Source organism: Trachypithecus francoisi, unplaced genomic scaffold, assembly GCF_009764315.1.
Source record: "Trachypithecus francoisi isolate TF-2019V2 unplaced genomic scaffold, Tfra_2.0 Lachesis_group5, whole genome shotgun sequence".
Classification (NCBI taxonomy): Eukaryota; Metazoa; Chordata; class Mammalia; order Primates; family Cercopithecidae; genus Trachypithecus; species Trachypithecus francoisi.
Window position 1 is genome coordinate 140,338,958 of NW_022681470.1, and position 16,623 is coordinate 140,355,580.

Here is a 16,623-nt window from a genome sequence, read left to right on the forward strand (position 1 = left end):
CTGAGGATCCGAGGTTGTAGGTGGAGCTCCTCACAGAGTGAGGGTGAGGATGGGGGCCAGTCTCCTGAGGGAGTCCCCTGTCCTGGGTTTTGGAACCAAATGTTACACGCATCTGTGTGTAGAGATCACCACAGGCTTTGTGTGAGCAACAAGGCTGTTTATTCACTTTGGTGTAAGTGGGCTGAGTCTGAGAAAGGAGTCAGCAAAGGGAGATGGGGTGGGGCAGTTTTACAGGATTTAGGTAGGTAATGGAAAGTTACAGTTAAAGGTGGTTATTTTTTGCAGGCAGAGGCAGGGGTCACAAGGTGCTGGGTGGGGAACTCCTGAGACTTATTGCCCAGGAGAAGAAAGTCACAAGGTCAAGAGATCAGTTGGGGTGGGGCAGGAACAAATCACAATGGTGGAACATCATCAGTTAAGGCAGGAACTGACTGTTTCACTTCTTTTATGGTTCTTCAGTTGCTCCTGGCCATCTGGATGTATACGTGCAGGTCACAGGGGTTATGATGGCTTAGCTTGGGCCCAGAAGCCTGACAAGGAGTTCAAGACCAACCTGGCCAGCACGGCAAAACCCTGTCTCTACTAAAAATACAAAAATTAGCAGGGTGTGGTGGGACGTGCCTGTAATCCCAGCTACTTGGGAGGCTGAGGAGGAGAATCGCTTGAACCTGAGAGGCAGAGGTTGCAGTGAGCTGAGATGGCTCCACTGAACTCCAGCCTTGGTGACAAAGTGAGACTTTGTCTCAAAAAAAAAAAAAAAGAAAAAGAAAAAGAAAAAGAAAGCAAAGACGTTTTAAAGCAAGGCAAAAAACCCAGAAATTATTATTATTTTTATTTATTTATTTATTTATTTTTTTTTGAGAGGGAGTCTCGCAGTCGCCCAGGCTGGAGTGCAGTGGCCGGATCTCAGCTCACTGCAAGCTCCGCCTCCCGGATTTACGCCATTCTCCTGCCTCAGCCTCCCGAGTAGCGCCTCCCGGATTTACGCCATTCTCCTGCCTCAGCCTCCCGAGTAGCTGGGACTACAGGCGCCCGCCAACTCGCCCGGCTAGTTTTTTCAATTTTTTAGTAGACACGGGGTTTCGCCGTGTTAGCCAGGATGGTCTCGATCTCCTGACCTCGCGATCCGCCCGTCTCGGCCTCCCAAAGTGCTGGGATTACAGGCTTGAGCCACCGCGCCCGGCCAAATTATTTTTAAAAACAATTCTTAGGCCGGGCGCGGTGGCTCAAGCCTGTAATCCCAGCACTTTGGGAGGCCGAGACGGGCGGATCACGAGGTCAGGAGATCGAGACCATCCTGGCTAACACAGTGAAACCCCCTCTCTACTAAAAAAAAATGCAAAAAACTAGCCGGGCGAGGTGGCGGGCGCCTGTAGTCCCAGCTACTCAGGAGGCTGAGGCAGGAGAATGGCATAAACCCGGGAGGCGGAGCTTGCAGTGAGCTGAGATGGCTCCACTGAACTCCAGCCTTGGTGACAAAGTGAGACTTTGTCTCAAAAAAAAAAAAAAAAGAAAAAGAAAAAGAAAATTCTTTTGGCTGCATAGAAAATGTTTTTTACATCAAATGTTGAAATAGTAACATAGCAAAATACATAGTTATGTATTTTCTAGATGCATAACACATTGGCTACTTCCCCTACGGCCCGCCCCCCTGTGGCCTCGCCCGCAGGCCTGGCTGTAACTTCAACCTTTTCTTCTGGGCCTGGCCCCACCTTCCTCGCCGCCCGGGAGAGTGGGCCCCGCCACTTGCTGTAGCCCGGCCCACAGGCCTGGCTCTAACCTCGACTTTGTCCTCTGGGCCCACTTCTGCCGGCAGCCCCCGCGCTGAGCCCACCCTAACGTCCTCCGCAGCCAAGCAGAAGAAAACTAGAATTTTTCTGCCTCGAGAAGGTCTTACATGGCAGAAACTCTAGTACCAAAACCCCGCCCGGCCCGTGGCGGAGAGCTGAAATGACGTCAGCGGGGCGCCCTTCATTCTGTGACGTCAGATGTGAGCGCCCGGGAGTCTTTTTGCCTTTCAGAGTTAGGGCCTCTCTGTCGTTGGTGAGTTCCGCGGAGATGAAGTGGTTTGGGGGTAAAGGACGGGTTTGGCCAGGACCTTAGAGAGGCCTGGCCCACTCCTCTCGCGTCCGTAGGGGCCGCTAGCGTCCGCTCGGACCGTCGCTCCCCGGGAGGAGTCGGGCATCTAGTTGCGGTGTCCGCAGGGTGTTTTCATGTGTGCTCACCTCTCCAAAGGCCTCCAAAGCGGCGTTTGTGAATTTTTTTCCAGCAGGAAAATAATTTCCGCCTTTTGCATCCACGTTGGCTCCGTCCCCAGGGTCCTTCCGGTTTAGGGACCTGGAGATTTCTGAGTTCGGTAAGCACTGGGTGAAAGTTGGTTCTAGGGGGCCTTTTCTGTCTTTTCTTATGCAAACGAATATTTCATCTGTAAGTTTGATTTCATCTTTGTGCGTTGTATTTTATTTTTGACTATTACTTTCATGACGAAAGATAAAAATACTTAGTAGGTTTATAGGGTGTGCATGTTTGTGTATATGAATACTAACGTTTGTAGACCGCCAAGTCTTTGTGCTAAAGAATACTAAAAATAATAACTTATTCTCTTCGAATGGAGTTCCTAGGCCCGTACATCCCAAGAGAGCTTCACAATCAGACCTCCAGAAGAAAAGGATGAAGGCTTTATTATTTTAGTATCACAATCATCAAATTTACAGTTAACTGGGTGGTTGGATTAAGGAGTTCGAAACCAGGCTGGCCAAGATGGTGAAATCCCGTCTCTACTAAAAATCCAAAAAAAAAAAAAAAAAAGTTAGCTGGGTGTGGTGGTGGGATCTTGTAATCCCAGCTACTTGGGAGGCTTAAGGCAGGAGAATCACTTGAACCCAGGAGGCGGAGGTTGCAGTGAGCCGAGATCATGCCACTGCACTCCAGCCTGGGTGACAGAGTGAGACTCTGTTTCAAAAAAAAAAAAAACAAAAAAACAAAGGATGTGTGTATTTTAAGCTACATTGATTATATATCAATGAAAAAAAAAAAAAGTTGCCTGTGTACAGTGGCTCACACCTGTGATCCCAGCGCTTTGAGAGGCCGAGGCAGGAAGATCTCTTGAGCCCAGGCGTTTAAGACCAGCCTGGGCAACACAGCAAGACTCCATCTCTCCAAGAAAAAAAAGAAAGTAAAATATTCTATACAGATGCCACTAAACTGAATGTTTGTGGGCTTAGCCCTAGGACCCCCAGTTTGAGACCCCTGGGAGTAGGTGTGATCCGTACCAGGAGTCCAGAACTGTGGTTTTTGTGACTTTAGGGTTTTAGTCTTATTGGTAGAATGAGGCCTGTAGAGTTTTTGTGAATTTGGTTCATGGATAATGAACTGTGGAACGTTCACTGTTTATCATTATTTGACTCTCATTCTGTAGGTCATTGTTTGAGCGGCTGTTTCATGTTTAATGATTGTCATTAATTTTGTTTTTTTTTTTGAGACAGAGTCTTGCTCTGTCACCCACCTAGGCTGGCGTGCAGTGGCGCAATCTCGGCTTACTGCAACTTCCACTTCCCAGGTTTGAGCGATTCTCCTGCCTAAGCCTCCTAAGTAGCTGGGATTACAGGTGCACACCACCATGCCCGGCTAATTTTTGTATTTTTAGTAGAAACAGGGTTTCACTGTGTTGGTCAGGCTGGTTTTGAACTCCTGACCTCATGGTCCGCTGGCCTCGGCCTCCCAAAGTGCTAGGGTTACAGGCGTGAGCCACCCTGCCTGGCCAAGTAAAACCAAACTTTGGTGGAAAAAAATTAACCAGATAAATACTATGGAAAGGTCTTCTCTTTGAAGACCCATATAACAGACCAGTGTTAGGCACAGAGCGGTTTGGCGTTGCCTCTCTGACAGTGTGACCTGGGAATGCAGGTTTGTTTGATTTGAGTGTTTCCAATCAAGGCCCTGTTGAGGCTACCCAATACTTATGTGTATTGTGAGGTTTTTTGTTTTTTTTTTTAATGTGTGCGTGCAAAACTTGTACTTGCATTCAGGTTCTGGTTTACCGCTTCAATTTTTTTTTTTTTTTTTTTTTTTTTTTACTTATTTTTATTTTTATTTCTTTAGAGTTAGGGTCTTGCTGTGTTGTCAAGGCTGGTGTCAAACTTCTGGGCTGAAGCAGTCCTCCCACCCTAGCCTCCCAAAATGCTGGGATTACAGGCATGAGCTACTGCCCCAGCCAATGTATATGTTTTGATGACTGATGATGAAGTACTGCTTGTTGATTATTGATTAATACCAACAGGAATCCCAGTAACCCTGTTTAAAGAGGAATGGAGATTGCCACTGTCCATTTAGATTAATGAGGTGTTCTGAAGTGATGTTGGCATCAATGAAAGGAGGCTTCTGGCACATTCTCATCTCACAGGATGGCAGCTGTTGATTTGTCCCATGGTAAGCCCTGTTGCTCTTTTTTGGATATCCTGCCCTAGGTTCTGTCTGCACAATATAGGGTCTAGTGGTTTGGGCTCCTGGTCATGTTGCTGATTCGTTTGGGAGGTGCTGAGGGGGGCCGGAACGTGCTCTTTTGTGAGTTAGCCCTTGCCTGGCTATGAGTTTTGGAAACAGTACTGCATAATCTCCTTCATGAATTTTAATCAGCATGCTAGAGTCACATGCTCTGGGTGTATGTTTTCTTATGGGTGAAGTGACACCATTGTACTTTTCCTGACGGGCAGCACAGCTCATCGTCACCTTTAGGACTGCTCTGGCATTGTATGGCAGTAGGTTGTATGTGTGTGTTTTCTGTCTTTCTTTTTTTTTTTTCTGATACAAAGTCTCACTCTTTTGCGCAGGCTGGAGTGCAGTGGTGTGTTCATAGTTCACCACAGCCTCAAACTCCCGGGCTCAAGCAGTCCTCCCACCTCCGCCTCCCAAGTACCTGGGACTACAGGCACATGCCACCGTGCCTGACTGATTAAAAAATTATTTTTGTAGAGATGAGGGGGTCTATGTTCACTCTGTTGCCCAGGGTGGTCTTGAACTCCTAGGCTTAGCAATCTTCCTGGCTCAGCCTCCCCAGGGAGGTGAGACTGCAGGTGTGCATTACCATGCCGGGCTCGTTGTAAAATTTTTTTGTAGATACGGAGTCTCACTGTGTTGCCCAGGCTGATCTCAAACTCCTCACCTCAAGCAGTCCTCCCACCTCAACCTCCCAGAGCACTAGGATTACAGATGTGAGCCACTGCAACTGGCCTCGTGTATTTTCCTGATTTTGCAGGAATATATGGGAATTTCATACTAGGAGGTAATGACCTGTAGGTAGGTGGATGTGGGGATTATGGTCAGCCTGGAGTTCTCATGCTTTTCATTTTCTTACAGGACATTATCTTTCTGGGAACCCAGTTTGCCTTCATGAAGAAAAGACACCAGCAGGAAGGATAGTGTCTGACTGCCTAACAGATTGTTATCAGGTAAAAAGCAGCTGTATCCTTATACGTAGTGACATACTTGCATCCACCAGGTAGACACATTTCCCTCTAGACAGACTTGTCTCCAAGCTTCTTTGTTTTGTTTTTGGAGACAGAGTCTTGCTCTTTTGCCCAGGCTGGAGTGCAGTGGCACGATCTCGGCTCACTGCAAGCTCCGCCTCCCAGGTTCACGCCATTCTCCTGCCTCAGCCTCCCAAGTAGCTGGGACTACAGGCGCCCGCCACCACACCCGGCTAATTTTTTGTATTTTGAGTAGAGACGGGGTTTCACCATGGTCTCGATCTCTTGACCTTGTGATCCGCCCGCCTCAGCCTCCCAAAGTGCTGGGATTATAGGAGTGAGCCACCGCGCCCGGCGTCTCCACGCTTCTGATAGCAAATAAAGAGTCACTCAAGGACTGAATCCCCATTTGAATTTCCCCAAAGAATGAGGCCTCCCATATAGGAAGGTGTTAACTTGGAAATCATCCCAGGCTGGGCATGGTGGCTTACACTCATAATCCCAGTACTTTAGGAGGCTGAAGCGGGCAGATTGCTTGCGTATAGGAATTCAAGACCAGCCTGAGCAACATAGTGAGACCCCGTCTCTACAAAAAATTTAAAAATTAGATGGGCAAAGTGGTGCATGACTGGACTCCCAGCTACTTGAGAGGCTTAAGTGGGAGGATCACTTGAGCCCTGGAAGTTGAGGCTGCAGTGAGCTGTGATTGCATCACTGCACTCTAGCCTGGACAACAGAGCGAGACTCTGTCTCAAAAAAATAAAAAAAAATAAAGTGTCCTTTCCTCAAGTTGTTTATCAGCATCGATCAGATGTCTGGAACGTGCTGAGCAATGTGCTCAAATAGATGGAAATAAGATGAGATCTCGGCCAGGCACGGTGGCTCATGCCTGTAATCCCAGCACTTTGGGAGGCCAAAGGGGGCAGATCGTGAGGTCAGGAGTTCGAGACTAGCCTAGCCAGTATGGTGGAACCCCCATGTCTACTAAAAATACAAAAAATTAGCTGGAAATGGTGGCACGTGCCTGTAATTTCAGCTACTTGGGAGGCTGAGGCAGGAGAATTGCTTGAACCCGGGAGGCGGAGGTTGCAGTGAGCTGAGATCGCACCACTGTACTCCAGCCTGGGTGACAGGGTGAGACTCCATTTCAGGAAAAAAAAAAAAAAAAAAAAAAAAGATCTTCCTAGTCTGGCTGTGGGGAGATAAATTCATATTCAAGGAGTGTCATTAATGAGCTATGAGTGGAGGAGATGACAGTGAGTATGTTTAGGGAGTGAGGAGTTTCTAGGACCCTATACCCTGGGGCTGGCCATTGCAGCCCTTGGAATCCTGCATAGGCATTGGGTCCCCCTTCCTCATTCTCCAGTAAACGCTGATGGACTTGTTACTTGGCTCCAACCAGTGTTGTGTGTGATGCTTTAGGATTCAGTGACCTTCGACGATGTGGCTGTGGACTTCACCCAGGAGGAGTGGACTTTATTGGACCCAACTCAGAGAAGCCTCTACAGTGACGTGATGCTGGAGAACTACAAGAACCTGGCCACAGTGGGTAAGATCCTTGCAGCCTCCTATGGAACTGATATGTACTTACTGTTTTGCAGCATTGGCAATGTCAACTCCGAATACAAAGAGAAATAATAGAGACATAGTCCCTGTCCTAAATAGATTTTAATCTACTGTGACCGTTCTCAAAATGTGGTCCAAGATTAATAGCAACACCATCTGCCTGTTAGAAATGTACATTTTCCTTCTGCACCCAGAAACCTGGAGTTGGAGTCCAATCATCTGTATTTGAAAAGTTCTCTTAATCCCAGCACTTTGGGAGGCCAAGACGGGCGGATCACAAGGTCAGGAGATCGAGACCATCCTGGCTAACACGGTGAAACCCCGTCTTTACTAAAAAATACAAAAAACTAGCCGAGCGAGGTGGCGGGCGCCTGTAGTCCCAGCTACTCGGGAGGCTGAGGCAGGAGAATGGCGTGAACCCGGGAGGCGGAGCTTGTAGTGAGCTGAGATCCGGCCATTGCACTCCAGCCTGGGCAACAGAGCGAGACTCCATCTCAAAAAAAAAAAAAAGTTCTCTGGATGACTCTGATGCACAATAATGTTTTCAAAAACACTGGGGTATTTGTTTCCCCAGAAGAACGAAGATCTTTGTTATACTTCCTTATTTCGTATTTGTTGTTGTTGTTCTTGTTGTTTTGAGACAGTTTCACTCTGTCACGCAGGCTGGAGTGCATTGGCATGATCTCGGCTCACTGCAGCCTCTGCCTCCTGGGTGTAAGCAATTCTTATGCCTCAGCCTCCCGAACAGCTGGGAACAGCTGGGATTACCGGCATGCGCCACCACACCTGGCTAGTTTTCTTTTTTTTTTTTCTGTATTTTTAGAAGAGAGACGGTTTCATCATGTTGGCCAGGCTGGTCTCGAACTCCTGACTCAAGTGATCCTCCTACCTCAGCCTCCCAAAGTGCTGGGATTACAGGCATGAGCCACCATACCTGGCCATTATTTTGTGTTTGATCAAAAGTCTTAGTGCTTTTTAAATGTGTACATAAGCCTGAATTTCGGATTTAGGGGACAGAAGTAACCAGACTGTTTGGGGCACAGTTAAGAGTTGTTATTTGCATTTTTAGCCCTTTTGAAATAGCTTCATCACTTTCATTAGGTCTGTAGTTCCTGAATCATAGAAAGGTTTGTAATCTCTTGTATGAGCCTCTTCCATTAATGTATTTCTCTGTGCTCAGGAGGTCAGATCATCAAACCCAGTCTGATCTCTTGGTTGGAACAAGAAGAGTCAAGGACAGTTCGGGGAGGAGTTCTCCAAGGTGAGTGTTCATGAAGAACAACTCTGGTTGATGAGAAGTTCAGTCCGTTTGGAAGCATAATTAGGAAACTTTTTAACATGTACTTTCTCCATGCAGGTTTAGATACAATTAGGAAATATTTAACTTCCCACACGCTTTTACTTACAGAACAGTCCCCCCTTGTCTGTGATTTCATTTTTCACGGTTTCAGTTATCTGCATTCAACCATGGTCCAAAAATATTAAATGGAAAACTTGGCTAGGCATGGTGGCCCACGCCTATAATCCCCACACACTGAGAGGCCTAGGTGGGTGAAATCGTTGAGCACAGGAGTTCAAGACCAGCCTGGACAACATACCGAGAACCTTGTTTCCACAAAAAATACAAAAATTAGCCAAGGGTGGTGGGATGCACCTGCTGTCCCAGCAACTCAGGAGACTGAGCTGTGAGGATTAATTGAGACTGGGAGGTCAAGGCTGTGGTGAGATGTGATTGCACCACTGTACTCCAGCCTAGGTGACAGAGTGAGACCCTGGCCACTGACCCCCACCCCGCAAAAAAAAAAAAATTCCAGAAATAAACAAAACAATTCATAAGTTTGAAATTTCTCATCGTTCTCAGTAGCATGATGAAATCTTACGTCATCCTGCCTGGGATGTGAATCATGCATTTGTCCAGTGTATCTATGCTGTGTACCCCACCTGTCAGTCACGTAGTGGTCATCTCAGTTACCGGATCGAAGAATCACAGTGTGTGCAGGGTTCAGAACTAAGCCATGATTCAGGCATCCACCTGGGGTCTTAGAACATTTCTTTTTTTTTTTTTTTTTTGAGACGGAGTCTGGCTCTGTCGCCCAGGCAGGAGTGCAGTGGCGCGATCTCAGCTCACTGCAAGCTCCGCCTCCCGGGTTTACGCCATTCTCCTGCCTCAGCCTCCCGAGTACCTGGGACTACAGGCGCCCGCCATCTCGCCCGGCTAATTTTTTGTATTTTTTAGTAGAGACGGGGTTTCACCGTGTTAGCCAGGATGGTCTCGATCTCCTGACCTCGTGATCCACCCATCTCGGCCTCCCAAAGTGCTGGGATTACAGGCTTGAGCCACCGCGCCCGGCCAGAACATTTCTTTAATTGTTTAGATATATGCTCTTTTTTCAGAAATTTCCTACTTTCATTTCCTGATACTCTCTATTCACTATCAGTTTTAATTTTCATAGCATCAATTTGTTTTTTTTTTTTTTTTTTTTTTTTTTTTTGAGACGGAGTCTTGCTCTTTCGCCCGGGCTGGAGTGCAGTGGCCGGATCTCAGCTCACTGCAAGCTCCGCCTCCGGGTTTACGCCATTCTCCTGCCTCAGCCTCCGGAGTAGCTGGGACTACAGGCGCCCGCCACCTCGCCCGGCTAGTTTTTTGTATTTTTTAGTAGAGACGGGGTTTCACCGTGTAAGCCAGGATGGTCTCGATCTCCTGACCTCGTGATCCGCCCGTCTCGGCCTCCCAAAGTGCTGGGATTACAGGCTTGAGCCACCGCGCCCGGCCCATAGCATCAATTTGTAACAAACGATTGAAAAGTTTTACCCCATGTCCTTGTCTTGGTCAGTTTACTCCCTTTGGATCATTGACATCAAAACCAAATTTTTTTTTTTTTTTTTTTTTTTTTTTTTTTGAGACGGAGTCTCGCTCTGCTGCCCAGGCTGGAGTGCAGTGGCCAGATCTCAGCTCACTGCAAGCTCCGCCTCCCGGGTTCACGCCATTCTCCTGCCTCAGCCTCCGGAGTAGCTGGACTACAGGCGCCCGCCACCTCGCCCGGCTAGTTTTTTTTTTTTTTTTTGTATTTTTTAGTAGAGACGGGGTTTCACCGTGTTAGCCAGGATGGTCTCGATCTCCTGACCTCGTGATCCACCCATCTCGGCCTCCCAAAGTGCTGGGATTACAGGCTTGAGCCACCGCGCCCGGCCAGAACATTTCTTTAATTGTTTAGATATATGCTCTTTTTTCAGAAATTTCCTACTTTCATTTCCTGATACTCTGTATTCACTATCAGTTTTAATTTTCATAGCATCAATTTGTTTTTTTTTTTTTTTTTTTTTTTTTTTTGAGACGGAGTCTTGCTCTTTCGCCCGGGCTGGAGTGCAGTGGCCGGATCTCAGCTCACTGCAAGCTCCGCCTCCCGGTTTACGCCATTCTCCTGCCTCAGCCTCCGGAGTAGCTGGGACTACAGGCGCCCGCCACCTCGCCCGGCTAGTTTTTTGTATTTTTTAGTAGAGACGGGGTTTCACCGTGTAAGCCAGGATGGTCTCGATCTCCTGACCTCGTGATCCGCCCGTCTCGGCCTCCCAAAGTGCTGGGATTACAGGCTTGAGCCACCGCGCCCGGCCCATAGCATCAATTTGTAACAAACGATTGAAAAGTTTTACCCCATGTCCTTGTCTTGGTCAGTTTACTCCCTTTGGATCATTGACATCAAAACCAAATTTTTTTTTTTTTTTTTTTTTTTTTTTTTTTGAGACGGAGTCTCGCTCTGCTGCCCAGGCTGGAGTGCAGTGGCCAGATCTCAGCTCACTGCAAGCTCCGCCTCCCGGGTTCACGCCATTCTCCTGCCTCAGCCTCCGGAGTAGCTGGGACTACAGGCGCCCGCCACCTCGCCCGGCTAGTTTTTTTTTTTTTTTTTGTATTTTTTAGTAGAGACGGGGTTTCACCGTGTTAGCCAGGATGGTCTCGATCTCCTGACCTCGTGATCCGCCCGTCTCGGCCTCCCAAAGTGCTGGGATTACAGGCTTGAGCCACCGCGCCCGGCCAAAGCTAAATTTTTAATGTAGCCGAGATCCCTAAATGTCTTTCTGCTTTTTCTTGCCATGTTTAATTTGAAACAAATAGAAATGAGTCATATTGTTTTCAACTCTTTCCATTTCTTTCTTCAAATCCTTTCATTTATTCTTGTTGTGGTTCACTCTCTTGCCAAGGCTGGAGTGCAGTGGTGTGATCTCAGCTCCTTGCAACCTCTGCCTCCCGGATTCAGGAGATTCTTCAGCCTCAGCCCCACGAGTAGCTGGGATTACAGGTGCTCACCACCACGCCCAGCTAACTTCTGTATTTTTAGTAGAGATGGGGTTTCGCCATGTTGGCCAGGCTGGTCTCAAACTCCTGACCTCAAGTGATCCACCTGCCTCAGCCTCCCAAAATGCTGGGATTACAGGCGTGAACCACCGTGTCAAGCCTGAGTCCTTTTCTTTGTCTGTTTTGTTTCAGGATGGGAAATGGAGCTTGAAACCCAATGGTCTACACTTCAGCAGGACTTTTTGATGGGTCAGACATCCATCGGGATACAATTGGTAAGATTTGCAAGGGATATTTTTTATCTTCCACTCTCAGAGAAAATCAGGAATTCTATTATGGGAAGTCAGCAAAAGTAAGAGATATTTGAGAGAAGTTGCATACACACAAGAGGGAGCGAAGAATCTGGGGATGCTCCAAATGTATTGTGAAACTTGTTTCTTCAGAGCTTTTACACATTCCCACATATGTAACTAGGCATTGAGTTTTGTTTTGGTGTTTTTTTGAAAAGAAGTATTGCTCTGTCACCCAGGCTGGAGTGCAGTGGTGCAATCATGGCTCAGTATAGTCTTGACCTCCTGGGCTCAAGCGATCCTCCTACCTCAGCCTCCCTTAGTAGCTGGGACTATAGGCATGCCCCACCACACCCAGCTAATTCTTTAAAATTTTTGTGGAGACAGGGTCTTGCTGTGTTGCCCAGGCTAGTCTCGAACTCCTGTGCTCAAGTGATCCTCCACCTCAGTTTACAGAAGCGCTGGAATTACAGGCATGAGCCACCACATCTGGCTTAGATTATGAATTGCTTTTGGTTTTTTTTGTCAAGACAAGGTCTTACTGTGTCACCCAGGCTGGAGTGCAGTGGCACAAACATGGCTCACTGAAGCCTTGACTTCTTGGCTCAAGTGATCCTCCCACCTCAGCCTCCTACGTGGTTGGGACTACAGGAATGCACCGCCATGCCCAGCTAATTTTTTTTTTTGAGACAGTCTTGCTTTGTCACCCAGGCTGGAGTGCAGTGGCACAATCTCGGCTCACTGCAAACTCGTCTCCTGAGTTTGTGCCATTCTTCTGCCTCAGCCTCCTGAGTAGCTGGGACTACAGGCGCCCGCCACCACGCCTGTCTCATTTTTTTGTATTTTTAGTAGAGATGGGGTTTTGCCGTGTTAACCAGGATGGTCTCGATCTCCTGACCTTGTGATCCGCCCGCCTTGGCCTCCCAAAGTGCTGGGATTACAGGCGTGAGCCACCGCACCCAACTCAGCTAATTTTTTGATATTTTTTGTAGAGATGGAGTTTTGCCATGTTGCCCAGGCTGGTCTCTAACTCCTAGGTTCAAACGATCCACCCACCTTTGCCTCACAAAATGCTGAGATTACAAATGTGAGCTACTGCACCCATGTAGACACTGAATTTCAAAAACAATTTCTTGGAATTCTACAGAAATATGTTTTTATTATTATTATTATTATCTTGAGATGGCGTCTCACTTTGTTGCCCAGGCTGGAGTGCAGTGGCACGATCTTGGCTCACTGCAACCTCCGCCTCCAGGTTCAAGCGATTCTTGTGCTCAGCCTCCCAAGTAGCTGGGATTACAGGCATGTACCACCAAGCCCAGCTAATTTTTTTTTTTTTTTTTTTTGAGACGGAGTCTCACTCTGTCACCCAGGCTGGAGTGCAGTGGCCGGATCTCAGCTCACTGCAAGCTCTGCCTCCCGGCTTCACGCCATTCTCCTGCCTCAGCCTCCCGGGTAGCTGGGACTACAGGTGCCGCCACCTCGCCCGGCTAGTTTTTTGTATTTTTAGTAGAGACGGGGTTTCACCGTGTTCGCCAGGATGGTCTCGATCTCCTGACCTCGTGATCCGCCCGTCTCGGCCTCCCAAAGTGCTGGGATTACAGGCTTGAGCCACCGCACCCGGCTAATTTTTGTATTTTTAGTAGAGACAGGGTTTCACCATGTTGGCCAAACTGGTCTTGAACTCCTGACCTCAGGTGATCTGCCCCAACTTGGGCTCCCAGAGTGCTGGGATTACAGGCGTGAGCCACCACACCTAGCCAAGATTAAAGTAGATGGCACAACATTCTAGAATAAGAGTTAAGTTGTACCACTTAAAATAAATCTACAGGGCAGGACCTGAATGCGAGTGATAAAAATGGCATCAATTATAATCACCATTATAACGTTTGTAGCTTCAGATGGGTACGTCTGTTAATATGTTTGAGAAAAATCCTTAAATCATCATCATCCCTTCATCAGGAAGGAAAACACAACGGAGGGGAGCTCTGTGACTGTGAGCAGTGTGGAGAAGTCTTCAGTGAACACTCATGCCTTAAGACGCACTTGAGAACTCAAAGTACAGGCAACACTCATAACTGTAATCGGTATGGAAAAGATTTCCTTACTCTGCATGAGAAAACCTCTACGGGTGAGAAGTTTAATCAGAGTGAAAAAATCTTCAGTCTGACACCAAATATTGTATACCAGAGAACTAGCACACAAGAAAAGTCATTTGGATGTAGTCACTGTGGAAAATCCTTCATTAACGAGTCATACCTTCAGGCACATATGAGAACTCACAATGGAGAAAAACTCTATGAATGGAGGGATTATGGGCCAGGTTTTATTAACTCCACAAGCCTTTCTGTGCTTATAGAAACCCTCAATGCAAAAAAGCCCTACAAATGTAAGGAATGTGGAAAAGGCTATAGGTACCCAGCCTACCTCAGTATTCACATGCGAACTCACACTGGGGAGAAACCATATGAATGTAAGGAATGTGGGAAAGCCTTCAATTATTCCAATTCATTTCAGATACACGGAAGAACTCACACTGGAGAGAAACCCTATGTATGTAAGGAATGTGGGAAAGCCTTCACTCAGTACTCGGGCCTTAGTATGCATGTACGATCTCACAGTGGAGACAAGCCCTACGAATGTAAGGAATGTGGGAAATCCTTCCTTACATCCTCACGCCTTATTCAACATATAAGAACTCACACTGGAGAGAAACCGTTTGTATGTGTTGAATGTGGGAAAGCCTTTGCAGTTTCCTCAAATCTTAGTGGGCATTTGAGAACTCACACTGAAGAGAAGGCCTGTGAGTGTAAGATATGCGGGAAAGTATTTGGGTATCCCTCATGTCTTAATAATCACATGCGAACACACAGTGCCCAGAAACCATACACCTGTAAGGAATGTGGGAAGGCTTTTAACTATTCCACCCACCTTAAAATTCACATGCGGATCCACACTGGAGAAAAACCCTATGAGTGTAAACAGTGTGGAAAGGCCTTCAGCCATTCCAGTTCATTTCAGATACATGGAAGGACTCACACTGGAGAGAAGCCCTATGAATGTAAGGAGTGTGGGAAAGCCTTCACGTGTTCCAGTTCCTTTCGAATTCATGAAAAAACTCACACAGAAGAGAAACCCTATAAATGTCAGCAGTGCGGGAAAGCTTACAGTCATCCCCGATCACTTCGAAGACATGAACAAATTCACTAGTGAGAAACTCTGTCCATGTAATACATGTGGGAAAGCTCTCATTTGTTCCAGTTCACTTCAAAGACATGAATGAACTCCCTCTGGAGAGAAGAAAGTCTACGAAAATTACTTAATTCCTGTAATGCCAGCACTTTGGGAGGCTGAGGTGGGCGGATCACTTGAGGTCAGGAGTTTGAGGCCAATCTGGCGAAACCCTGGCTCTACTAAAAATACAAGAAATTTAGCCAGGCATGGTGGTGGGTCCCTGTAATCCCAGCTACTTGGGAGGCTGAGGCAAGAGAATCGCTTGAACCCAGGAAGCAGAGGTTGCAGTGAGCAGAGATCGTGCCACTGCACTCCAGCCTGGGCGACAGAGTGAGACTCCATCTCAAAAAAAAAAAAAAAAAAAGATTTGCTTAAATTGAGTCTGTTAGGGTACATCCCTAATCCAATCTGACTGGTGTTCCTATAAGAAGAGAAAGCCACAACTGGGATGACAAATAGAGAAGATGATGTGAAGTCATGAGATGATAGCCATCTGCAAGCCAGAGAGCCAGGACAGATCCTTCTATCAAGGCCACCAGCCCTGCTGGCACCTTCATCTTGGGCTTCCAGAACTTCGAGCAAATAAACTTCTCTTGTGTGAGCCACCCAGTCTGTGGTGTTTTGTTGTGGCGGCTCTAGCAAGTGAATACAGTAAGCAATAAGCAAAAACATTTATAGATTGTCCAAAAGCCTTAATATTCACATGCAAAGCCATGCTGGAGAGAAACTATATGAATGTAAGACATGGGAAAGCCTTCATTGAGTCTTCAGTCCTTTCTACATACAGGAGGAATTACGTAGGAGAGAAATTGTATGAATGTAAGGCACATGAAAAAGCCTGTGAATGTTCACTGTATTTTAATATTCACATGCAAGTTGTCTGGATATAGACCGTATGAAAATAGAGGGGAAAAAAGGAAAGAAAGTTTCTTTTACTGTGAAAGTAAGGAATGTGACCCAATACACCATATTGGAACTTGGAGTGGACCGAAACCCCATTAGGATTGTGGAAAAGCTTACGTTAATGTTTTCTACCTTCTAGAAGGTGTAAGAAGTCAAGCTGGAGAGAAGCCTTCTACCTGTAATGCATGTAGGAAGCCTTACATTAAATCCACAGAAATTTTTTTTTACACATCTAAAATTACCTCAGAACCCTGGGAAGGTAAGGAATGTGGTATATCCTTTAAATATTTAACATGCCATAATATTTACCTGAATTCTCATAATACTGTATTGTTTCTTGAGTAGTGTTAGTACTTTATACTATCAAAATAATCCTAAATCCTCCCTCTCAGACCTTCCTTCATTACTGTATTTCACTTATATGCATATACACACACACAAAATTAGCATATGTAATCTAATACATTGTAGCTGTTTTTCAGAAGTTACCTGTTAGATCAATTAAGAATTAGAAAAATAAACATTGTTATTTTTCTTCACTTCTATGCTCAAAGTTGGATGTAATTCTTATATTTGATCCTCAAAACTTAAAGCATTTTCCCCCTCAGACTTCTATGAAAATTTTTGTTATCTTTGATATTCTGTTCTTTTTAAATGATATACCTAGGTATAGGTTTTTGGTGCTTGTCCTGCTTGGTGTTTGCTTAGCCTCCTGGATTTGTGTTTTGGCGTCAGTTAATTTTGAGAAATTCTGTCATTATTGTTTCAAATGTTTCTTCCCCTTTTTTTTTCTTTCCATCTGATATTTCCTTTATATGTAGGATATAACTTTTCTAGGTATCCCACAGGTCTTATATCTTGTTTTTTTATTCTT

At 46.2% G+C, this 16,623-nt stretch overlaps 1 protein-coding gene across 4 annotated transcripts; it reads left to right on the plus strand.

Moving 5' to 3' along the window:
- The first annotated feature begins 1,705 nt into the window (after positions 1–1,705).
- ZNF426 (zinc finger protein 426) lies at positions 1,706–16,294 on the plus strand. Of its 4 annotated transcripts, none has more exons than XM_033195367.1 (8): positions 1,706–2,356; positions 4,280–4,428; positions 5,116–5,281; positions 5,356–5,447; positions 6,888–7,014; positions 8,212–8,292; positions 11,515–11,597; positions 13,575–16,294. In XM_033195367.1, the coding sequence occupies exons 5-8, from the start codon at positions 6,981–6,983 to the stop codon at positions 14,820–14,822; spliced, it is 1,446 nt and encodes a 481-aa protein (XP_033051258.1). In that variant the 5' UTR covers positions 1,706–2,356; positions 4,280–4,428; positions 5,116–5,281; positions 5,356–5,447; positions 6,888–6,980; the 3' UTR covers positions 14,823–16,294. The 4 variants fall into 4 exon arrangements, with proteins under 4 accessions (XP_033051258.1, XP_033051256.1, XP_033051257.1 ...); XM_033195365.1 differs by lacking the exon at positions 5,116–5,281 and having other exon boundaries at positions 1,707–2,043; positions 2,270–2,356; XM_033195366.1 differs by lacking the exon at positions 5,116–5,281 and having other exon boundaries at positions 1,707–2,043; positions 2,273–2,356.
- The last annotated feature ends 329 nt before the right edge of the window (positions 16,295–16,623 follow it).

Excerpts from the sequence above, each read along its gene's own strand:
- ZNF426 (XM_033195364.1), top strand. The coding sequence starts at position 4,404 with ATGGCAGCTGTTGATTTGTCCCATG. Across the intron at positions 4,429-5,355 it reads AGCTGTTGATTTGTCCCATG|GACATTATCTTTCTGGGAAC; the intron begins GTAAGCCCTGTT and ends ATTTTCTTACAG. Across the intron at positions 11,598-13,574 it reads CATCCATCGGGATACAATTG|GAAGGAAAACACAACGGAGG; the intron begins GTAAGATTTGCA and ends TCCCTTCATCAG.